The sequence below is a fragment of the Lates calcarifer genome, linkage group LG5 (assembly GCF_001640805.2).
Source record: "Lates calcarifer isolate ASB-BC8 linkage group LG5, TLL_Latcal_v3, whole genome shotgun sequence".
NCBI classification, from domain to species: domain Eukaryota; kingdom Metazoa; phylum Chordata; class Actinopteri; family Centropomidae; genus Lates; species Lates calcarifer.
The window spans coordinates 7,436,157-7,461,738 of NC_066837.1; the positions used below are offsets into that span (position 1 = coordinate 7,436,157).

Sequence of the window (25,582 nt, forward strand, 5' to 3'; positions counted from 1 at the left end):
TGTGAAAGAATCAATTTTCTTTTACAGCCAATGACACAAGCCTGTGTTTTGAATCAAAAACACAACAGTTTATTCATTGCCACAAGAAAGAAATTAAATGCATCCCACCATGTTAGTCAGCCATAGCAGTGATCTCTAGCTTAAGCGTGTTCAGGAGGGTGGTGAGGTAGAGAGCCTGTCTCATTGCAGAGGAGTAATGTTCTTTGTGTGTGGAAATAAATTGTATGAGCCATAAAAGTCATAATTTGTCACTTCTTAATAGTTGTGATGACATTTTTATTATTGAACCCTGCCTAATAGAAAAAGATAAGGAAAATAACAATGCTGATGTCAAATTAATATTGTGAGTAAGACTGTCATGTTAAAAATCGGTGAGGTGTGACTGGACAGAAAAATTAAAGTGTGATAGTCGTACTTGGTCGTCAGACAGGCTGGGTGTGAAAACAATGTGATTTAGTGCGGGGAATGAAAATTGTCCCATTAAAATGACTGAGGTGGGATTAACTGTGTGTGTGTGTGTGTGTGTGTGTGTGTGTGTGTGTGTGTGTGTGTGTGTGTGTGTGTGTGTGTTGTACGCTGGTGCTGCAAAATCCTTAAAGACAAGGGGAAAAAGTGACAATAACACTGACACACACCTCGCCTATTGTCCCTTTAACCTCATCTCAGATATCTATTCATTCTTTCATGTCAAGTATCTACATTAGAGTGATGATACTATTAATCACCTGTGCTCAGAATCACAGAATGCAGAAGCCCCATTTCCTTTATCTATAACCTTTACATTGTCATGTTTTTAAGATGTAATGTATCCAACAGTCATATTTAGCCATTGTTAGTTTAACAAAACTGTTCATTGGGTCAACATTATAGATACCTTTTCAAGTGACGGTCTATAAATGTAACATCACATGTTCCCAGATAAAATTTCATTTTATGAAAGCCCAATAATCCAGAGTCAAAAGATATTTCTTTAGCAAGGATATAGCAATATCTATATCTTCACTTACTGTAGATATAAAAGCAGAAAACAGTCAGACAGTAGTGACTGGAATTGGAGAATGTTGATCATTTTGCTGAAATTACCATTTCAGCACTCAATACAGTATTTGACAGCAAAGCAGCTCTTAAAGTGAATTTTGATGCTCATATATTGTTCCTTTTTCATGATTTAGTCAGCATTTAAAAAAGTAAATTTAACCTTGATTTGAGATTAATTAAATTAAAATTACCAAATTAAATTACCAAATTACCTAAATACATATCTTATCTATCCCCCCATTGAGCCAAGTATAAAGCATTTGAAAACTGCATTTAAAGAAATTCAACAGCAATGTGATTCAAACAACAATGTCCTGGCTTCTCTGGATAATCCACAGAATAGATTTATTTAGTATAAAATGTAGTTTCAGAGCTAGCATGGAAAAGGTTTTAAAAATTAAGCCACCAGTAAAAAAGCTATCATGAAAAAATGGTTATGTCAGGGACCACCCACTTAAGCAGACTGGTTTAATGTGCATGACTGGTTTAATGTGCATGACATTTTTGTAATGGAAAAATTTACATTTAGTTTTACATATGTATTTGATGTCAGAAAGGATGGATTGAGTTTATCAACCCATATAGAACAGATTTAAGGTAAAAGAGCATCAGTTGTATTGTAAAGCCTCCCCTCCCCCGGTTCTCTGCTGCACACAGACTCTGAGCTTTATATCAAAAGAAAGCAGATCAAATGAAAACTTTTACTGCTGAATTTTTTAAATTTCAATGCATTGAATAGCACAAAAAACTGATTCATCTCAGTTGCATTGGGGGAATGGAGACAAATTTCAGATACAGATATCTCAAACCCCGGACAAATTAAAACAAAAGTATCACCATTGGTTAGATACTATTAGAAGTATGTGGGAAAAAAATGCCTTTTTTGCAATTAAACAACTGTTAAAGAAAGGCAGACTTTGCAAAGAGCTAAAAAAAAAAAAAGAATCATCTACTGTAGCTAATTTATACAACTACAGCAGATAGATGGTCAAACAAATGCAAAGGATTCCAATGAAGGAAATATTTTCTGTAGCCACCTGTTAGGCAACAAGCCAGTGTTAAAACAAAACATTTTGTCATAACACGTGCATGTTGGCAACCTGTCTCCTTCCCTTTTTGTCTCTTAGCCAGTCATTGATAAATCACATAGCTATCTACAGAGTGAAGTGTACTAACTTCAGAGTAGATGCCCCTGACTGCAGCCAGGTCTGCCATTAATGGATGTTGGGTGCCACCTTGCCACAGTAAGTTGATTTATGAGCCTGACAACGTACATGAGCCATCCATCCATCAGTCAGTTGACCAAGGGGACCGAGAACAAATATGAGGATGGAGACAGAGTGCCATACACCTGGCATGTTGGCACACATGCAAGACTAACAGAGCTGATTTTGGACCCAATTTGTCACTGACTCCCTACAAGGTTTAAGATCAATCAAACAATTATGTTGGCAGATTATCTCACTGTGTGTGGTACTGTTTGTAGAGCATACATTTCAACCGCCCTGATGAGAAGACAAATTCACAAAATGAATACAAGCATGGCGGCAATCTGCTAGTGTGTGTATTATTTGATGACTAAAAAACAAATATAGACTTGTGAAGTCTGACATTATCTGTCATTACAGAATGTGTTGGCTCTCAACATCAGATAGGCTTTTAGAAGTGTGTGTGACAAGAATTATAGTCGGAAATTCACGATGATGATGATTCTAAAAACTCAGCCTCTGAAGAGTCCATTTAAAGTGGCTGATAATGATTAGTTTTTTCGATTTTTGCTTTATCCACATATTTTCATTAAGATCAAGCTACTGAAGTGAATGTTTTACCTGACAGGTATATCTAAAAGTTAACATCCATAGAGCCAAGATCCTGATCTATATTTTTTAAGAAGTACCTGCTAGAGTTTCTTCAGTTGTTTCTAACAGTATGAAAATGTACTTGTGGACATTAAAAGTGAAATGTCATATTTAAATGCACTCTATCTCATGGCAACACTCCACTCTAAACTGGGAAACAATGTAGCTCTTTCCATCTTTACCAACTGTGCCAGCTGAATCTAAGTATAGCTCTACTGCTAGTATAAAACTGCACAGCAGCTGGTTATCTCCATGTTGGTACTGGGTAGAAACAGTAAATGATCGTTAGCCCCTATGTTATAAACAGACCAAATTATGCAGCCATTAATCTACTGTGATATTTTGAACCTTGATGTAAAAATAAAGTGCAATTTCCTATAGCTGTGTGAGAACATTCAACGTGTCTATCAGTGCAGGTCAAAGAGGTTTACAATATTTCAATTTCTGAAATTGTTCAATTCAATCATTGACATTGCTCTATTTTGGGAACAGGTGTGACTGGCTGCCAGCTACAGCCTCTGCTACAGCCAAGGAGAGCTCTGCCGCTAAACCTGCCATAAAGCCAGTGACTTTATGGCAGCTAGACACCAGATCCCTGGCTGGGTAACCTAGCCTGGCTGTTCTCCCCTGAGGCCTGCCTGAATTAATCATGGCTGAGCAGCCAAGCAGCCACTGGGCCGTAACACGAAGCCCAAACAGGCTTCTATGGTCTCCACAGAGTACAACATAGGACGATGGCAGGGCTAAATGGTCTGCCAGAACCAGCATTCATATCTACTGCCTGAGCAAAACTTGTATTTCAGCTTACTTGATAGCTGGAGCTGGAGGATTCTTGAAAAGCTGAGACTTGAAATCCAATGTCAACAATGTCTGGCAGGAGGTTAACATTTGTACCACATCCACCCTTATTAGAACAAGTGTCAACAGTATGTCATGACAGACCTTTGAAATAAAACTGTTGTGTTTACTCTTGGCTGAGGTGGAAAAGTTGGTATACTGAGAATGAAAAGATGCAGTAAAGCCAGACCAAAACTGATGGACTGCTATAACATTTTGTAGACACAATCATGGTCCACAGTGGATAAAGCCTTCTGACTTTGATGATCCCTTGACTTTTCCACAAGTGCCACCAGCAAGTTGACATTTATGGTTTTAAGCGAAATGTCTTGACAACTGCTGGATGGATTTTTGTGATGTCCTGACTTTTTCCTCTAGCCCTACCATTAGGCTAAAAGTTTATTCTGCCTAATACTACCCTTTATGACCAAGTACCCATAAGCCTGTCCTGTCACCCTCAGCTGTACTTTGTGTTTCATGCTAAATAGCAAATGTAAGCATACATTTGAACAAGGTAAACATTATACCTGCTAAACATTAGCAGCTTTGCATTGTCACTGTGAGCATGTGAGCTTGCTGACTCAAAAGCACTGCTGTGCAAGTACAGCCTCACAGAGCAGCTAGCATGGTTGTAAAATCTTTTCCACACAGCCCTTGATGTCAAAGCGCCTGTTTCTGTTTAGTTGACTGTCAACAAAGCATTTATTTCTTGCTGTCACTCATGATTAAACAGCTCCATTCGATGACAAATCCTCAAAACATTAAGAATAAAAAAAAGAGGATGTATTGACTGTTTGTAACTGCCAAGTCCCCATTTTGAGTCCATGAATGGGCCCTTGCCATCCTTGCTCATAAAAATACCACATGGTACACAGGGTTCAGAGGAAGATGCATTAGGCTTAGCTTAACAGTTGTGCAACCAGAAACAGAAAACAAAATGTACAATTCCAAAGGTATTAGTAGTAACATTGCTGAATTTTAAGACTATAATTCATGGGTCTGTCGTGGAAATTATTCCCACTCTTATTACAAACCATAGAGACACATTCTGGCAGTGAGCAAGAAGCAGAGACTGAGAATAGAACAAGTGAAGATCTACTGAAAGAGCAGAGCTATTTGAGGTCTGAGCTCTACAAAACAGACTTCTACATCATCACAGACAGCCGTGTGATGCTGAGGATGAGAGAAAGCAACAAATCATGGCCATTTTGTACCAAAGGGGAGGAAATTACTCAGCTAAAATTAATAGGCAGAAAACACTGATGCTGTCAAGCCATGGCTACAGGGTGATGAGCCTGTCTGTTCATTGTGTCTGTGTATCCATGTTGATGTTCCTCTTCCAATTCTCTCCCTAATGAAACTGCAATTAATTCTATGGGTGAAATCATTTGAATATAAAGTAATTTGCCTGAATGAGACAGCAGCAGAAACAGACAATAAAAGAATGCCCGTGACAAATCTGTGCTCACGTCTCTAGTTTGTCAGATGGCTTACGTCAGGTTGTGAATTGACTTTGAGCAATCAGAGAACATTTCATATATCACTTGAGATATCATCTGGCAGTTTGGATGTATAAGGCATGGGACAAGTCCAGGGAAAGATCTGAATTCTCTAACGTTTGGTCGATCTCACCTTACAATGAGTAATAAGTATTTCTCTCCCGCATGTTGGGTTGTTATACTTCAAGGTTGAAAAAACATGTAAATGTCATTCTAAGGTCTTTTGAGGTTCATATTGCCCTTTAAATACCAGTTTGTGTTCAACAGCAACCCAGCATGACAAGGGTTTTCAATCCATTTTAATGTAAATCCAGGCAGCAAAATACTCAACAAACAGGCTGTCAGAGTAACCATGCTTTCACCACACACCACTGGCCTACTTTTTTCAACAGCTCTCTTAACTGGATCTCTTTTAACAAGCTATCTTGTCAAACCAAAGCAGTTTAGCTTATTCTTCCACAAGAGCCCCCCTTCACAACACCCGAAGCGAAACATCCATCACAGTGACCCAAAACATGATTCGTGATATGACAACATCTTATAATCCTGCGCTCTTCACTGCTGATGAACACTCACATTTTCCAACATACTGATGTGATATGTTGAAATGGCTCCAGCTGATAGGTTGGTCAACCAAATAATCTGTCCAACTCAAATCCCCCCAGTGCTAGCAGTGATATGGTAGAATGAGCTTCTGATGGAGAAGATGAAGGGAAACAGTGAGGTGAGGCCTTGTAGTGAAAATAAGGTACTTTACTTGTGGGGGCTTATGATGCATTGTAAAAAGATTTTTATACTAAAAAAATGCATGTGTTTTTACACTTTAAATATATGCAGAACGCAATATATATTAGGAATCTATCTAAGTGTAATGGCAGTGAGGAACATGGAGCATCTACCAGGTACTCATGTCTGCCTAGTGTTTAGTCCTCAGTTTAACAAATTGTGTATAATTTCCTTTCAATATTTCTGTTGCTTACTTTAACCCAATTAAACTGAGGACATTTTGACATTTGACAGAAGGACACAGCACAGGTAGATGAAGCAGCTAGAAAATGCTCGCTAAAATAAACCATTAATTTGATTTTTCTCTAAATATACAAGTTCAAGTATACCATGTTGTGGAATTGCTCTGATTTCAACTCTGGAGAAGAGCCCAACTAAGGAATAAAATAGGTCCCCTTCTACCAACCAATTGTGTGTTAGTAGGAAAATGGAAGTTCCCTTTAGTGTAAATAAATATAAACTACAAAGGAGGGTAATCAAAGGTGGGTTGTGAATTCAGAGAATGGAAAACAAGTGAAAATTCACCTTATTGTTGACCAAATGTTATTGCAAATCAGGAAATATCTAAATTATTGATGGTGTACACCTGATACACCTGTGTACTATGAAACCTACTTATACTTGTAGTTTAATACTATATAAATAATATCATATGGCACAAAAATTGTCATTATGAAAATATTTTCTGGAGATACTGCCTAGCCCTGCTCTCTACAAAGTCAGTACTAAAGAATTATGAATTACCTCAGTTTTACTGTGATAAGGCATGTTACTATAGTTTATTTTGTTAAAAAATAATGGCCTCTTACTATTGCTTACTTCTTTTATTAAACCTACCTACACCCTGCCTGGTGGATGAGTCTGGCACTCTACATTTGTCAAAGCAGAAGTAAAAGGTAAAGTGGTGACAATTATGCATGCAGTGACCATGGCAAACACTGATCAATGATCCCAGCTCACTAGAACCTTTTTTAACTGACTCACTCACTTCATATATAACAAGTTGTTTTTCCAAATCCACTTCATGAATATTTCATAGTGCATGTTTGTGTTTGATGGCACAGTAACACTGAGATTAACGAGCGAGCAGTGATTATTCAGCTCTGATTTGTAAATTATTCTTTGTTTTTTACTCATTATTATTAAATTAATTAATTTTAAATTAGAAGACTGATCATCTGATGCTGTTGAGTACGCTCTCTCTCATCAGTGCCACAATGCTGCCTTCTTCACAATATGAGACAAACAATGACAGAGAGGTACAGTAGGTGGAAGGAGATATTTAAATAGCTGTATTTCTAAGAATATCTTCAGAAGCATAACCTGCCAAGCTTTTGTTTTAAACAATGGCTGGCAGTCATTTTTACACTACATTAAACGTGATGATGCTTAGGCAGTAGTCTGATCAACACATAACTTCTTTGGTTGTTCCATTCATGGGAACACAGGTGTGGTTTAACATACAGAAAAGAGTACGTAACAAGTGGATATAAATGGCCTGCCCATACGGTTTTAGATTACATTCAACTGAATTATTTCATGCAATCACATCAAAATTTGTCCTGTAATATGCCATCTGCACTGTGTGAAAGGAGAAACAAAGCCCCATTACAAGAAAAATCAGAACAACTACATCATTAGGACCTGTGTTTTTTTGGTTTTTTTTTTCCAAATGGAAGAGAGAGGAATTAAATTTCATGGAGGATTATGATACCATCCACCTTTCCATTGCCATGCTGCTCCACCCTTCTATTTCACTTGCTGACATTGTAAGGTGTGATGAAAATACAAGCAACGGCTTGTCAAGTAGTCATCACACATGGATCACATGCGGTTCAGCAAACAAATGTACAAACATATGTACATGCACTTGGATGAGACTTGGAACAAAAGTGATAAGCTGCTTTTGACCTTTTAAGATGTAGCAAAGCAAATACATATGGCGGTGAACAGTATAACAGTCCTCTTTAACATGAGCTCTGTCTATCTAGCAATCTAGCTTGAGCAGGGTGGCTGCTATTGTCAACAAAAGGAAAAGGCTTGTCAGGAAATGGTCCTCATTAGACATCAGAGTCCAGGCTTTAGGGCAATCTTTTAGTTTTGCAGAAATACTTTGACTGACCAAAGTCATCTGCTTCTGGAATGAGATGTTCAAAATTAAAATAATACTTGAATATGATCTATTGACAGCATGGCTCTCTACTTGAGAAAATCTTTATGTGCTCTCTGTCTGGAATAGGTTATTCAGTATTAACAAAATTCATGTTGAAGAATATGCTTCCTCTGTTACTGTGCAGCGACTGCCAGAAACGCAGACAGGGAAAGAGGTGATTCGATCATGAGGTAAACAAAGAATTTCATTGTTTGATACAGCACCGCCTATGATTTTAGTTTGCATAGTAGCAGTAAATAGGCAGGTTGGCACTGGTGCAACATGTTAAAAATAGCTGCTGGATCAGGGAGGTGAAGAAGGAAAGAGATAAACATTACTGAGGAATTCTAGCCTGCCTTGATGCACGGAGAAGTGAAATGAGAATTTCAACATGAAGGACCCACCCTTGATTAGTCACTTCAACTTAAAGCCAGCCTGTGAAGTTTTCAAACAGTTTTGTTCACATTCAACAATTGAAACAAAATTCACAGTATACACCCTTAAAAAACATTTTAACTGCAATTCCTGCCTTATAAAGTATATCTGTTTTTTGATTGTTCTAAAATCTGTGTTGCAGGTATTACCACCCTCTGAAGCTGACAAACATGTATCACTTGACCATATGCATGTGCATCTTTGTGCTAGTAGAACACAAAATACAAACAACATGACCTACACATCAAAACATTGTTCTACTGCTTCACAAGTGATCAGTGTATCTTTAGTTAGGCTGCATGCTACTGATAACCCCAAGCCTATCTAGGACTTTTTCTATGTGCACCATCATAACCATTTCTTGCAGTGACTGAAATACCAGTAAGACATATAGGAGAGCTGAACAAACAACAGTATGATGTCCTTAATTTGATACCAATAACCTGCTGAGAAATCTGTACACAGTCGATAACAAGAGGTCACAGGTAATGGCTCAGGACAGGTGTAACTTTAGACTGTCTGCTGTGTCTTGCTGCCTTCCTCATTTCATGAAAGATGTTCATATGTGACTTTAAACCTGACAAAGCATGGGCTGTGAATTACATTATTACACAATTTATACTGTATGTATGACTTTAATGGCATCAGGATAAACCCCTTGACATATATACTTTTCAAGGTGGTTCTATTAATTCAAAATATTCCACTGTTTAAAACATCACTAAGATTTTACTAAATGCGTTTATATAAAATCATGTAAATATTAGTCATATATCTAAAATAGCCAATCTGATCTGCTTTAAAATAAATGACAGGGTTTCTCAGTGTTTTATGGCAGAGGTGTCTGAAGTACCACTAACATCATAAAATATTTAAACCTTCATGGAAAAGGTGCACCTCAGCTAAACAATTTCCTCAGGGAAACCCTGAACAGGGAATCAGGAAACTGTCTGCATTTCCCAACATAGATGTTCCACTCTAATCTGCTTCCTGTGGTCTGTATTTAACTGTGTCACTGCAGCTTCCTCTGCATTCTGCTCTGCAAAGGCCTTGATGACCACTGCACTGAGTGCAAATGCCACTGCCTCCCTCATTTTGTGTGATTTATACAGTATTTACTGAGTGAGTACTTGTAAGTATGTGTGATTTGTAGAGCTAAACATGCAAAAAGTATGCGCCTGAGGTCTGAACACAACATTTCACAAAATCCAACATAATTTAGATTACAGACAGGATAGGACAGCACTTCTTGTTGTGACTGAACAGAACCAACAGTCAATCAGAGTTTATTCAGTGGATGTGTTAAGGTGGACTGGTGCTAGACCAGATCAGCCAGAGGACATTCTTAACTCTACACTGATGATGTTCTGGACATGTTTATGTCAACTCAAATGGTCAGCTACATAGAATTCCTTTATATGGCAAATCATCTGGCTTAACCTTATCCTTAACCCTAAATGCTGGGACACACCAGGGACTTGAGTTCTGTCCAATTCAAAAACAGGAGGTACTGTCCCACCTTTTCCATAACATGAAATGTCATTGTATTTTGTGAAATATTGTTGTTATTTTGATCCTCAGGGCCACCATAAAAAACTCCAGCCTGGTCTTTTAAAAAGAAGTCTCCAAGCCATAGGCATATTTTGGATGTTTTAGAGAGGAGACTGTTGCCTCTGGGATGCCAAAACTAACTGTTGAACCTTGATGACTTGGGCATAATTCCATGAAACACTTGTGATGTAAGATGCCACATTGATAACCCAGCATGAACACACTCGACCTTTTAACATTTTCTTTCATTGGTTTGTGGCCAGGTGCTGCCCATCTGATGGTCCCGTAGATGTTTGATGGCATAGCCTGATGTCGACAGTCACTGTTTATGGGTTACTGCATCATTCTTTTGACATCTCAAAAGGAACCCTGGACCTATGATTGATGTAGATTAATGCAGGAAGAGTAACATCACATCCTGAGTATTAGGATGGAAAGTTGGTTTATCTGTTCTTTCATATACTGCAGTTGCATCAATAGTAAAATAATCAATGGCAATTCAGATAATTAATCTTTTTTTTCTTCCAAGTATTTCCTGGTCTCAGCCCCTCAAATGAAGAGTTTAAACACTGTACATTAATCCTGAACATTAAACAAAGGATCAACTCCCAACCTCCGCCACCCCTAAGATCCAAGAACACTCTACAGCACCTGAAGTATCAGACATATAAATCACAGATAATGTCAAGAACAGAATAAAACATATACAGGTGTAATTACTGATCAACTTAACTTGTACTACAGAACTGTCGTAATGAATAGTCAACAGTAAGAAAGCAAATCTTGTTACTGGCTCTAGATCATAAGTGAAAACAGCTATTTGATTGTTATCATTCATTTAAACATATATGTTTTGATATATGAAAAAATATGGAAAAATATCTTCCTCTTTCAGTAAGTAATGAGGAGGAAGGAAAGTGATCTCCTGCTTTCAGGAATGTAGAGATGCCTACTCTGTGTTCTGGCAGATGATCAAATATCTGGGTGTGGATTGCCCTGCCTTAAACTCACCCCTTATACCTAAACAAGTTCATTAATTTACACTCCACAACATTTTTCTAATCCTCCTCTTTCTCCTGAAGCGGAGCCTGGTACTTCAAAAAAATGCAAACCAATCATGACACAATCTTTCAGAAGGGGTCGATTGCAGCAAGTTTTAGGCTTAGCTATTGGGCTTTCTTGAACATTAGATTTTTTAAGATTCATTTTTTCAGTCATTCTTAATTTTTTGTAGCAAGGACCACAACATCAATAGCCATAGTATGCTTCATGGACAAATGTTACATTGTTCCAGATTTACCTGTTTAATTATTAAAAAGTACTGAGCCTCAGATTGTGTCCAGATAGATTTATCATCTTGGACATGTCCTTGGCAAACACATTTTAATTTCTGTTTGAAGCAGCCCACTTCACTTGATACCAACGAGAAAAAAAAATCAATGTAACCAAGCCAATTTTTTTAAAAAAAATGGGAGCCCCAACACTTCTGAATAAACTTCAGATAAGCACCATCTCAGAACTTAATGGATGGCCTACGCTTCATTGTACAGGACAGATGATACAGGAGCAGCATAGCATCTTCACACCATTACAGCATCATTGCTTTGCTCAAACCACAATTTAACTGATATCATTTTGTCACAGAATTAAATGACAACAGTGTGGTGAGCAAAGCTTTGCAAAAAAGACCAACAAAGGACACAAAAGGATGCTACTGAGTAACGTTGAAATCAGTTATCGTTTTAGTGGCTGACGGTAGAGCAATATCATGGCACTCAGGATGTGGCAAGTTTCCTGCTGTGGTTTGTAAGCCACTGAGACTGTGCAGTAGAACAGGTAGTTGTCACAGTGCAAGGCACAGATTTACAAAAACGTTTTTTACTTGTGGAGAAAAGGGGGGGAAAAAAACAGGAACAGTACAGAGAGCCAGGCAGCACTGACTGACCACGGCTAAGACAATTTGAGAAGAAAAATATCACATATCTGGTCAAAAATCCTCTCTAACCTGCTGAGACAGAACCCGAAAATTTTCAGCAGTAAGCACTGTGTTACAATTGATTGTGCAGCTTTTATTTATGGGCTTCATCTCTTCTGTGTGGCCTGTATTCCCTACAGGTTGCATGCCAGAGCTTGGCAACAGATGAGTTGCTGATGCAGTGTGTGTGAAAGCAGGTCAAGGGTAGAGGAACTATCTAGGGGTCAGCAGTCAGGTTCGGCCAAGGGCCAGTTCTCTGAGCTCTGTTCACTGCAATGACGATACAGGCCCCTGTCTAATGTATGTTCTTCTGTTTGGGTGTCATTTTCAATGGTTTGGTAATAAGACTGACTTTAAAAAGTGTTGTTTTTTTTACTTCTTCTATGGCTTCAGTGAAACTACTTGTCTGTGGAGTAACCAAGTTTAGATCTTCAGCATGGCCCTGTAATATACAAAGACTTAAAGACATAGGGGCGACAGGGATCAGATCAATTAATTGGGTCTTAAGTTAAGCTAAGCTACAGTCAAAGCCAGCGGTCAACTCCTCATAAAAGTCACCAGGTCTTACTCAAACTCTGTAAAGAAAAAAAGGTGAATAGTGAGTGTTTAAAGAATGCTGGAGTCCCTTCTTTTTAATGTTAGAAAAGAACACAATATTGTCATTATTTATATTCGTGATCCAGAAATGTTATTTTTCAGTGAAAATGTGTTTGAATTAAAAAGATACAGAACTGTTCATCAAAATAAACTGATTTCATTTTTTATTTGATATTTATCTGGTAAGATTACTGGATCTCAGTTATTACCATGCATTGTCCATGGCCTCATAAACTATACACAGCAACACACCATGATAGTTTGTTAGGCTTTATATCTACATTGATACACTTACACTAATGAAACATTCCTTCATTACTGTTTGATGTATCACACTAAGCAACATTTCAGATTACATGGGGGCCAAATTTGGCCAAATGGCCCTCTATCTGTCTAAGCCATCATTTAATGGGCTCAGTCTTGTCTTTGCCATTCAGACTCATACAAGCTTGAACAGTCACACTAAATTTCCACTTTATGCCATCTGGTCTTAGATACACACACTGCTAGTTTGCACATAAAGCGAGCATACATGCATGAAAAGGATGCTGTTTCTCCGCCAATGTCTCACCTCAAAAGAGCTCAGTTTTCACATACCAGTTCTACCACATAAGCATAGCTGAGTAATATGCACAGAAAAATTTTGACAAACTGAATTATTACCAAACAATTAAACACTGGAGGAAAGCAGATGATTCTTTAAGAGTGGAATCATGCAGTCAACCCCATGACTAATACAGAGGAATATGCTACAGGCTCGACTACAACTAGAGCATTTGCTTACAAGCAGGGAAGGGGGAGAAAAACTCCTAAATGGTCACCATTGTGTCGGGATTCAGCAACAGTCCTGTTACACAAAGGTTTATTTGTTTGAGGTGAATATGGTTGGATATCATCACCACTATCACCACCTACCCATGAAATCATAAAATCTGGAGCACAGCACAGTGTGTAGAGCATAGTGGGCCATTAAAACCTCTGCTCTGTGCCTCTGTGAAACCTACAGCACATAATGAACTGAAGAAAGTATCAAGTGGGGAATCATAGCAAAATATTAGCAAAAACAAGAATCACCTTAATTCTCTTTACGCCCAGTGTCCTTCCCAGGCCACAGGCAAATTGCAAACATACTCCTGACTGCATGTGAGCTGACTATATCAACACACAATCATGAGGTGTCCATTAAGTACAACAGTGCTTTGCAAAGGTAGAAGCGAACTACAAACAGTGTTCTTGTGTGCAAATGGACAATAGATCTCATGTTTAATGTCTGTTAAAAAGATTTGCTAAACACATAACACAATTTAATTTATGTGAGCAAAGGGTAGAGTAGTCAAGAAAGGTCTGGCATCAAGATCTGCCCTTGAGGGTATGTATGGCATACATTTCTTAAGACACTCATACAAAAACAGTGATTAGAGCAACAGAATGTGGTTTCCTTTGAAAAGAAAAGCACCATTTCGAGCCATACTGCATCATGCAAAAATGATGAGCAATTTGCAAGATTCTCAATGGTATCACTAAAAAGCTGTAAAAAGCTACTTCATCCCCACAAGACAAACAAGATGCATCATCATGTAATATTTATAGTTGTATCTTAAACATACAAGCACTACTAATTAATATGCCTAAAAACAAGAAATAAGCAGAAGACAGTGCTCCAAAACACAACAGATGAAAAACATGTGTTGGCATTTAAACAATTTGTGTTTCCCCTTGAGAAATCTCCACCACAGGAACTAAGGTGGGGTAACAGCTTGAGGCTTCAACATAATATTTCTTTTACAAAAGGAGCAGCACTTCACATTATGTTTTAATATTCACACCTTTTTTCTGCATCTAACACTGAAACCTGGCTAGCAGGCAAGCAGTATTTGCATATCATTACACCCCCCACTGTGAAGAGAAGACAGTGGACCAGGAGGTTAATACTGCTTCCTGTTTAGCCAAAAGCTCTGCTATGGTGTTCCAACATGTCAACAGTGTTTGCATGGTGTGTGTGTGTGTGTGTTTGTGTAACCAGTATGTCTGCAGTGCCATTATCCACTGAAAGCACATAATCATTATTTTTGCAATGACAATGATCTTCATGGTCAAGGTCAAAGGTTAATTTACATAAGCCAGCTGTAGTGCTGTGACTGGTAGTGACAAAAACAACAAAATACCATTGGTCATTTTCCGGAGGTAGTAACCACTAAGAAACAAACAAAAAAATATCTATTTAAGTGTTTCTATACACAAAGCTATGAGCATCATCAGAATAATGAATACAAATGACGAGCAGGAGTTCAGAGACCATCAGAAAGATCTTTTGGGAGCATTTAAGTTTTTCAGTAAATTATATCTGGACAAGGGGTGGTGGGATCAGGTGAAAACTGTGCTTACATCTTAATTCAAGCTCCACTTAGTGGCTTATTCCAGAGCTTTGTTAAACCTATGTCAGGTCTGTGTATGAAAAAACATCAAACATGTCCACCATACCCCATGTATGTATATAAGGTTTTTGCATGTTAGGAAGACTCTGGGGCAGACCTTGGATAAGCCAAAGGAACAACAATTCCTCACAGACCTGCTATAGATTCTATGGAAAGCTGTGAGGGAGAATTACATCTGCAAGGCTCTAGTTTCCCTATCACCACTGCTACCCTGACTTGAATAAGGAGCTAAAGAATGGATGGGTGGGTGAAGGAAGGGATTGTGCAAAAGCCCACTGAGGTGTGATACATAAAGCTAAAGCTGCACTAGGCAAGATTACATCAAAACAAAAAGTCAAAATGGGACTGCTGCAGAGAAGAACCCTGAGTTTCTAACACGCCAGGCTTCTACTTTCTGTGGGACGTAGCAACTGGGGGGAAATTTTGTCTCTACACAGCAACTGAAAAATCTAAATGCAAAAAGGGAAATGCAAAACTATTAACAACCACAAAAACACACTCTATCAAGAGTCTACTCACTGAACATGACTAAAATGTTTCCTCACCCCTCCACTGACAGCCAGCAAGCAAAGAAATTATTCTTACAGTCTTTTTGTGCTGCCAATATGTGGAATCTACTCAGTACAGTTATAAGGGTGTCTCCTTGTAAGGACAAAAAGTTTACTCAACTGTATACCATAGAATATTTACCCAGGTGTCAAGATATCAGTGCCTGTCTGCCTTTTTTTGGGGAGCGGGCAGTAAACTTACCCTAGCTGTTCTCTGAATTGTACACTATTAGTCTGCCTACAAAAAGACTGGAAAGAACAGTTTCTCACTGACCCTGTGGCTGACTCAGGGGCAGAGTTTAATTATCAAGCTGTTGGTCTTTGAGAGTCTCCAGCAACAGTTCCTGTTCCCAGCTTCCTCCAACTTAACCAGCAGCATTCAGTTAAAATGCCTTTGTGACCTGGCACTGTTTATAGGAGAAACAATAAGAGGAGAGATGTAGGCCAAGAAGTAGACTACATTATGGCCCTGTTTCCTAAAACTGCACTGCAGCAATCACAGATGCAGAGAAATAATTTCATAAAAACTGTTAAATCTTTCATTAAACACTCCAGCTATTTAACCATGTTTAACAGCAAACTTGAGGTTGAGTAGTTTGAATGGAGAGTGGTTTCTACTCTTGGTGGAGGGATACCGCTCACCCAAGGAATATGGCTTTATTGCTTTGTTTGAAAGCTAATGAAAAGGGGTGTGAAGCCACAGATATAAAAACAAAGTTGTACTTTTTCTCAAAAGGTTTGTCCCCTGAGAATAATTGGCATTTACTCCAACAGCTTCAAAACCAACTTTAACAGAAAAAACAAATGTAAATTTGTTTATAGTGTGTGCTCTACAGTTCACACAGAACTCTGAAAAGCATCATGTCTGGTGGAAAATGTATTCTATTCACATTCACCAACTGTTCACACAAACCAATTAGTTTACAAATAAGTATACAAAATTCAAGCAAATTTATAATTAGAAAAGTCCTGCTCACTGGGCTGAAACATGTATAAGCAATGAAGGTAATTGATTTTTCTCTATCACAATTCTGTGACAGCCAGCACAAAAAACCCTTAACCCTAGAGCAACTCAGTTGTCCATATGTCTCATTATAGGAAAAGAGAAAAAAAACTCTGGACGTAGTTATGCACTACCAAGTGCCATATGGAACAAGTTTTCTCAAACACTCTGTCCAAAGGAAGATGTGAAAAACATTCTGTGATATGGGCTGTTCACAACAGTGTTAACAAGTCGCATCAAAATGTTAGTAGAATTAGGAAAAATACCATCCCAGAGATATTTCCGTTTGCTACAAAGCCCCAAAATACTGTCTCTCAGGCTTTCTCATACAGTTATGTCTAAATTTGCATTACGTAACTCATCATAGTCTCTTAGTTGACACGTCTCTTTCAAACATTGTTGAATCCTGAGGCCATCTGCTTGTTTGTCAGCACACAGCAGGTGATGAGGCATGATGCATTATCTGATCTGCTGTGGGCCTAAATAATGACACACTGAGCAGGTAAGCAGAAACCCAACATCCTAGCTGTGGCATATTAAGAAGCAGTTACAGCTGAACAACATGCTGGCTCAGCCTTAAGATGATCATTGTGTTGATTTCACTGCTACAACTGTCAACAAGATGTCACAGCCAAAATGGCCATTAAAATGCCCCTTTTTTTCCTCAGGGAAATAAAAAGGTCACCTACGGACACAAAAAGCACTAAGGGTGATGTGCAAAATAAAACAAATCACATAGTCAGGACTATAAACACAGTCAGGTCATGCTTATTTAGACAACAGGCGAGTGCTTCAAACAGCTTTTAGCTACAGTGGAGAAAGAGGCAAAAGGTGTGACTGTGGAATTGGGCTGATGTGACAGATAACAGGGAGAAGCAGATAGGGTTTCATTCATGTGTCAGATTAGAGGGCTCTTTGTTGCTGCCAGAGAGAGCAAAGCATGCCTTGAGAGAGGACAAGGATCGCCCTCACTCCCCTGGCACTTGTGTTGGATTGTGAGCAACTGAAGGGAGAGTTTGTGTGTTTGCTGCATTCCTGTCTACATCATATGCACATAGGAAGCGATAGGAATTACAATAAGCCCACAATTTGATCATCAGGGTCCCAACTTCACGGTCACTGCAGAGATTACAGGTTTTGATGGCTACATTTTAAACTACTACTTTTAAATCACTCAAAACTCATACTCTGATCTTAAATGTCTTCAAAAATATCAAATATGTCTAAATTGTTGGTATAAAACCTTATTTGATGACTCAGGGTTTATACGTCATCGCACAGTCTAACTCTGATCATCCTTAGTTCCTAGTTGGCAAAGGCAAAAAATAGCCTACATCTGCTATTACCAAAAGTAAAGCTACTAAAATCAATTTAACAATTTCAAAACCTGATAAATGACAAATTCTAGAGTAAAGCTATTTTGCATGATTCTCCCCTGCAGCAGCAAGTGACAAAGATACAGGGAAGATTCAGTTCAGAACAATTAATTTCACTTATGACAGCCAATCTCAAAGGAGGATCCTCTGTGTTGACATCAGTACAACAGATGATAAAGTAGGCAACAACACACCATCAAACAGATACTGTGCATGTTCAGACACACAAAAGACGCACAATGACATCCTAAAATAATACTGAACAAACAGAATAAAACTGATTTTTCTCTTTGATTCAAATTAAAGTACAGAAAGCCTAAAATTCAGAACAAAACAAGGTGTCTATTTTCTCTGCAGTTGCCCCTTACAAAGGAAACTAAATACAGGCACATAACATGAAATATTTAAAGACAAGAAACATAATAGGACTTTCAAGCTATAGCTAGAGCCCAATATAGATTTAACAAATTGTATTTAGGGTGGCAGTTTAAGTAAAATGTATGTGATCCGTGGCAAAAACTAAATGAGAGAAACTTTCCAACATTAGGCATTTAACATTTAAAAACATGAAGCCTGTTCTAACAAAATCATTTCCGGCAAAACTGATCATTTCTACACATTACTTACATTCAAAATAATCATAAGCACCAGGCTGCTGTTTATCAAAGACTCTTGTAAGAGAAGAGAATCACTTTGGTCTGTGAGGCACTGGGACATCGATTGATGAATTTTTAGTCCCTACAAAACACACACATTGCTGAGTTAAACTGGTGGTTGCTCCTAGTTACAGACTTTTTTGTCCTTGGCACTCTTTGCTGTATAGATTAAAAGGAAACTAATATTACCTTAATATAATGTTTTAAATGTTTGAGGGGAAATAAACAGTAACATGAACACAATCATGTGCTCAGATAGCTGTGGTTTCAACTGCTGTCCACAAAGTTAGCAACCAGTCCCACAACCTTGCATTTACAGTTACTTTCCACAGTTAGATTCCCCACCACAAACTCAACCATCTCCTGTGTCACTTACCAGGGGAGCTGTGGGCCTGGTCAATGGTTTACAGAGACCTAGAAGATTCTGTGCTTCACTCTATGAAGGCAGGATTGCACTGTACTGTTAAAGTGATACTGTTGACTGACACTTCGGTGAATTACAGATTTTAGTGCATTAAGGGTTTAACTGATATAATGGAGTTTATATCTGTTTTGTTCATTTGAATGTGTTTTCTGAAGTTGCAGCACAATGAGCTCTCTCTCAACCACTGGTATCAGTATCAGAATAGACTGTAACGTACGCACAGAGCAGACTTCATTGTTTGACGCTATATAGGACAGTTGACAGAGAAACAGATCTGATGGTCCAGAGTCTGTTAAGAAAACATTTATTGTCCCATAAGTGACCTTTTAAGTTTAGCAGTCATTTGTTCTTCATATTTTCATTCCACAATTACAGAATTATCTAAGGGCCCCAACACCCTGACCTTTGCACTCCCATTTGTTCCTACGTGGTACATAAGTGGTCATGTTTGAACAGTTTTTATGTACACTGAGGTCTCCTATAACAGGATAATAAACTTTGAAGAATGAACACTGATATTGCAAAATGGAAATCTTTGTTTCTGCCTCATCTATTTCAGCCTATATAAGTACTTGTTATTATGTGTTATCATGCATCAAATTATCAAACAAACAAATTATCTTTGCACAAATGTACTTTCAGTATTGTCTGCCTGCTAACGGTTCTATGTGGGCTGACATCAGAGTAGACGGACACATCAGTCAGTAGTGTTTGTTGCAGACAGCCCAACTGAGAATTAACACCCCACTTTGCAGCTCCTTGCAGCTTTCAGCATATTGTTTTAGTTAGCAAGGCCAAAAAAACCAAAACAATGCTGCTTCCTGTAACAGTGTGGGTTGCCCTTACACTTACAGCACAGGAGCTCACACACACAGATTGTATGCTACCTGCCATAAAAGATGAAGCACATGAGTGACTGGTGAAGAAAGTAAAACATTTACCAGGCCCAAAAGACCCAGATATTTTTCTCAAGAGCTGGCACAGCATACTAGGGCTAAAACACCAGCGACCATTGGACTTAACACTTGACAGGTAGCCAGAAATAGGTCTCCAATGGTTTGTCTGACTTGCTACATTTGTCCACCAGTCCCTTTGTGTGGTGCAAAAGCATGCTGTAAAATCAGTTTGTGTGATCTTGTGGGTTGGGAGCTGCTGGCCAGCGTTTTATCTGAACCAGTATGGTTTGGGGTTTTTTGTTTGGTGCCACAAACTAAACAGTGACAGACAGCTGCATAGAGGTGTGAAGTAGGGCACTCATTCTCTGCAGAAGTGGGAGCAGCCATTCAGTTTAAAATAAATTGCCCCTTGCATCCTTTAGTACCAAATCTGTGGAGCCTTATGTTAATGGCTTGGAGAATATTGTTTTCATTAAATGTTTTTACTGACAGTAACTAAAACCATGACAAATACTGTGACCAATGATAGCCTTCCATAAAAAACCACACAGGTGTTTTCAATTACTCTGGCTGATTGGACCTTTAGTCACGTTAAAGGTGGATAGAGCTATGTTTGGTTGTTTATACACAGCAACAGACCTGAGAGCTAATCAGGAAACATGAGTGAAATCACCTGTGTGGATGGACTACTACAGGTGTGTGTTGGTCTTCAATGATAAACTAAAAGCCACTGTAAAGATTATCAAGTCAAAAGCTGAAATCCACCTTTCCACATACTGTCATTGTCTACAGCAAACACTGAAAATTTACTGAGAAACGTTTGCTTGCAAACTTGCTGTTTATGTGAGTCTGCCATTGAAAAAATGACATATGACTGGGCTTATGCTTGGTTTCGATACACGAACAAATTAATTAAATAATCCATATGAAAAAAAAAACATATGCTGAGAAATTCATTGCTTCCAGTCCAACGGCTCTGCTTTAAACAGACTGAGATTGTCAACCGAGACAGGTAAAATCCAACGAACCATGACAAGGCAGCCAGCATTTCTCAGCAGAGAGAAAGTATGAGAAAGTCTCTGACTGTATAACAATATGTGATTGTGCATTTTGAATATCCCACCACACAGAGACATTAACACATTTTTTAATTAAAAAAAATTAAAAATGATGGATACCAGCTGAAATATCAACAGGCCTTCAAGGGTTTCAACTCCTCATTATCTGGTTTACTCAACTTTACTTTCACTTTTATTTGACATACTGTAGCACTTTGTACCCAGCTAGCATGGACCCACGTGTACCAACACAGAGGAATAAACCCACAGTGTAGTGTGTAGAGGTGGACCACTTCTTTGACTACAAATATGAGATACACTCTTCTTCCCTCTTTTAGTAACTTTAGTACCCAAATCCAGCCAAAAAGCCACTACAATGAGCTGCTTTATTTAAAACAAAACTATGCTGGATTTGACCAAATACAGTGTAGAACTTATGCAGTGAGCCTATAAATGAAATGCTACCAATATGCTCTGGCCCATATAATAAATCAGATTATCGCCCAAGTGGAGGGTGAACAGAGGATGTGAAGGGCATGAGAGAGTGTGTGTAGAGGGTGGTAAGCATAATGAAATGCATGGTGCCATCTCTCAAAGCCCCGAAATGATGCTGACCATGCTAAACACAGGGGTCCCATGGACACATGCAGAGCTGCATTCTTGATATTTCTGTCAAAACATGTGCCTGGCTGTGTCTCCTGCTCATTTTTGTGAAATATTAATGACTTTTTCCAGACTACAGAAAACACAATAAAAACATGTACTAATAGGTAGCTTTCTTTAGTTGGATCTTGCAGCTGAAAACAATACTTTCCTGAGATATTTCTTCTCACATTTCCTGCTTCATATTGGAAGTCTAATGTTTCTCTGTCTCTCATTAATAATAAGAGAAAGACAAAACTGCCTTGTAACCAAGGGCACAATTATTACAGCCAATATTCACCTTTTACTAAAATACAAAGTATGTATTTGTTAGTAAGGAAAAAACAAGAAATATACCTTCAGAAAAACACAAGCTACTGACAAAGTTGGCCCTCTGCCCCTACAGCTGCAAATCCTGGCCTTACTTTCTAACGAAACCTCATCTTTGCTCAGTATTATGCAATAAAGTTAACATTTCTGAGGAACCAAGTCACTGTGAAACAGCTCAGCTGAAATGACTAGTCAATTTTATTATTACTGCTTATTACTATTTTGATCATTGCTTAATTGTTTACTACTTCAATTAAGTCATTTTTTAAGCAATTTTTTTTTTTTTTTTTTTTTTAAATGCTGGTTTCTGCTTCTCAGTTGTGATGAATTGCTACTCTTCCTTGTCTTAACATGCTAATGAACTACATATATTTTGGTTTGATGTCATTTGATGTCACCGTGTGCTCTGCAAACTTGTGATATTTCATAAACAAATACTCAATTGTGTAAAAACTTGTTAGTTAAGAGACTTGCATAACGTTGTTTGCTGTATTAAAAAAACAAATATTTGAAGTAGCTTTGGTGAAAATCTACACCTGTGTTTGCTTTTTTTGTTTTTTTTGTTAGCAGTTGTCACACTGGTTGGATGATGAAGAAGCTTTGTGTTTAACGGTGCTGCAACTTGATGACATGCAGAGAAGTGTCTCTACTACAACTCACTTGCCTCCACTGTGGGGGGATGGTGTTGGGAGTTAACTTCATGACTACAGACATGGAGGATGAGCCTCCCTCTCTCTCTAATAAACAAAAAAAGGACTCCATTGTGTTGCCACAGTGACAAAGCAGTTCTGCAGGTTCCACCTTCACCTCTCCTCCCTCCGGTTTCCTCTCTCACCTAACCAGCCAAACTCAGGCCAAGCATGCTCTCTCCTTCACGCTAAACTTCCTTGTTACGGGTAGTTTCATTCATTCATATGGCAGGTGCAGCGAAAGCATTTTATAACTATGCCAGCCAAAGGGCTATCAGTGCAGCAGACAGTCATAGCTGGATAAGGGCTTTAGGGTGGCCAACAGGTAGTAGACAGATATGGCACACTCACAGTAACTGACCTGGATATGTCACAAAAAGCAACCAACTGGTTAGCTGCAACAGCTTTTCTGCCGTGATGATTCTGACACTGGTCATCATGTCTGACTCAATTAAAAACTGAGGACAGTGTGTTCCAATAAAATGTTATATAAAGTGTGTGGAGATAAAATGAAAATTAAAAAAAGAGAAATATGCCAAAATAAGAGACTGTGTAACATTATATTTGTGCCTAAATAAGAGCAGCAGTGTACTTTTTGCACTGAAAGTCTTCTGAGGAATCTAGTCTGTGTAGCACAATGCTATCAAATACACTGTTTCATGTAAGAGTAATAAGGGCAGCCAGAAAGAAGTCATTTAGCTTAAGACTCATTACAGCTTCCAATGTGGGCTACTCACCCGCAAAGTAAAATACGTTTAGCGCAAAAGTACCCCATCCCAAGTGCTGCAAAATCATCAACACCTTTTTATGCCAATGTGAATGATGTCAGACTTGTCCAAACGTTTTACATGTCAATCAGTACTACACTGTGACAGTGCTATCTAAGGCCTATTCTGAGCTCTCATAATCAGCTTACCAGGTTGAACACAGTCTCCACAATGTCTCGGTTGGAAACTTCCCCAACTTCCACCAGGCCGGCGAGAACGGCGAATTTCATCCTTATACCCCTGATAGGCACTCCGGGGTTGAGCGCCATGGCGCCCGATCTCCCGTCCTTACCATCACCTGGCTGCGCAGCGCCCGCTGTCTCCTCGCTAGCCATTGCTACGGAAGGAAGGACGGGACAGGTGGCGTTCACAGGTAAGGCACCTGTTCACCTCCAACGGTGACAGTGCAGCCGATGTCGGAGGAGAAAGAGGGCTCTATGTCCCTCTCAGCTGAGTTGTTGACAGTGTACAGGCACACAAACAAAACGTTTCCCTCCCCATCCAAAACAGTTCGGCGAATGAACCCTAAAAAGTGGGCAAAAATAAAAAAGCGCGAATTGAATTTGTTGGTCGCGGACAGGCTGGAAATGTCACCGCTTCACTCCACAGTGAACTGCTCTTCTCCCCCTGCTCCGTAACTTGATACCAGACGGATGGATTAATGCCGTTAAAAACCGAGAGGAAATGTGCCGCAGGTAACAAGGAGGGAAGCAGGTGAAGCGGTGCTCGTCCTCGACCAGTTTTCTCCTCTGCTCGGTCAAATGACAAACGAGGAGAGAGAGACTTTAATATCTCCGCACAGCAGTGGAAGTTGCTATTGTCACTGAGTCCACACACTTGACAGGTAGCGCGCTTGGCAGAAGCAAAAACTCACAAACTGGAGCGGGTCAAGTCCGTCAGCAGCTCCGGTAGAAGTCGACAGAGGACGGAGGTCTGCTCGGTCCTCCCCAGCAAACTCCACACACTTGGTTAAATGTCAACGCTGACCCAGCTGCGCTGCTTTCTCTTCCTGATTTACCCCGGTAGCTTCAGCTCGCCACCGCCATGACAGTGTAGCCCTTGAGTGAGTGGAGCATGCGCAGTGGGGAGCTGGGTTGATTCAGCTCGGTGGCAGGTGTGCCGCTCAGGTGGCTTTTTAGCACGACACACTTGGTTTCAGGTTAAAATAAACATGTATAGCTGTGTTTAGTTACTGCCACCACAGCCTGACTGACCCGTTCCAGGACCCCGGGGCAAATGTGCTGTAGGGCCCCTGTTTCCCCATCAAGTACAGTGCAAATAACACACACATAGAGAGCACATAGAAACCAACCGTCTCTCTTATACCTGGTCCACGGATGGATTACTGAGCAGACCTACTGGAAGACTTTTTACATTTCCTGTAAGAAACTCAATCAAATGACTACAAAAAGACACAAAACAAGTTTTAAAAGAGAGGGAGAGAGAGAGAGAGAGAGACAAAGATACTAAAATGAGATACAAAATGACCACAAAGAGACAAAGATAAAAAAGAATATAGAGATGTTTTTAAAAAACACAAGGGACACAAAGTGACAAAAGAGCAAAACAAAAATGCATAATTACCAGAGACGCAAAACAAGTACAAGTAGATGCAAAACAGCTTTAAAAAGAGTCTTAACGCTGACTTATTTTTTGTCATCTTCACAAAGGTAAAAAGGCAGTGGTGGGAAGTAAATCAGTCTAAATTAGGACATTTACTGTACTAAAAAACAATTTTGAGGCACTTGCACTTTGCTTAAGTATTTACATTTAATGCTACTTTATACAAATACTTGTTACATTTCAGAGGAAAAATTTTATACTTTTTACTCTACTGCATTTACAGTAAAGTATGTGCTGCTAAAAATCTTTTATCGGACAAACTAGGAAGTATTTTGCCAGGAGCAAATCTGATTTTAATGTTAAGCAATTGATAATAATTGACAGTGACTAAAATAATATGTCCATAATGTGTCTTTAGAACTCAGTCACTTGAGAACTCCTGAAATCATGATAAGGTCACTGAAGA

The 25,582-nt window shown here is 38.9% G+C and overlaps 1 protein-coding gene across 1 annotated transcript in view; it reads right to left on the minus strand.

Annotated features, from left to right (window-relative positions):
• The window catches only part of lrba (LPS responsive beige-like anchor protein), a 177,479-nt gene extending 152,845 nt beyond the window's left edge, over positions 1-24,634 (minus strand). Inside the window, 1 exon segment of the mRNA XM_051070266.1 lies at positions 23,703-24,634. Coding sequence (XP_050926223.1) covers positions 23,703-23,888 — 186 coding nt within the window. The 5' untranslated portion in view covers positions 23,889-24,634.
• Between the last annotated feature and the right edge of the window lie 948 nt (positions 24,635-25,582).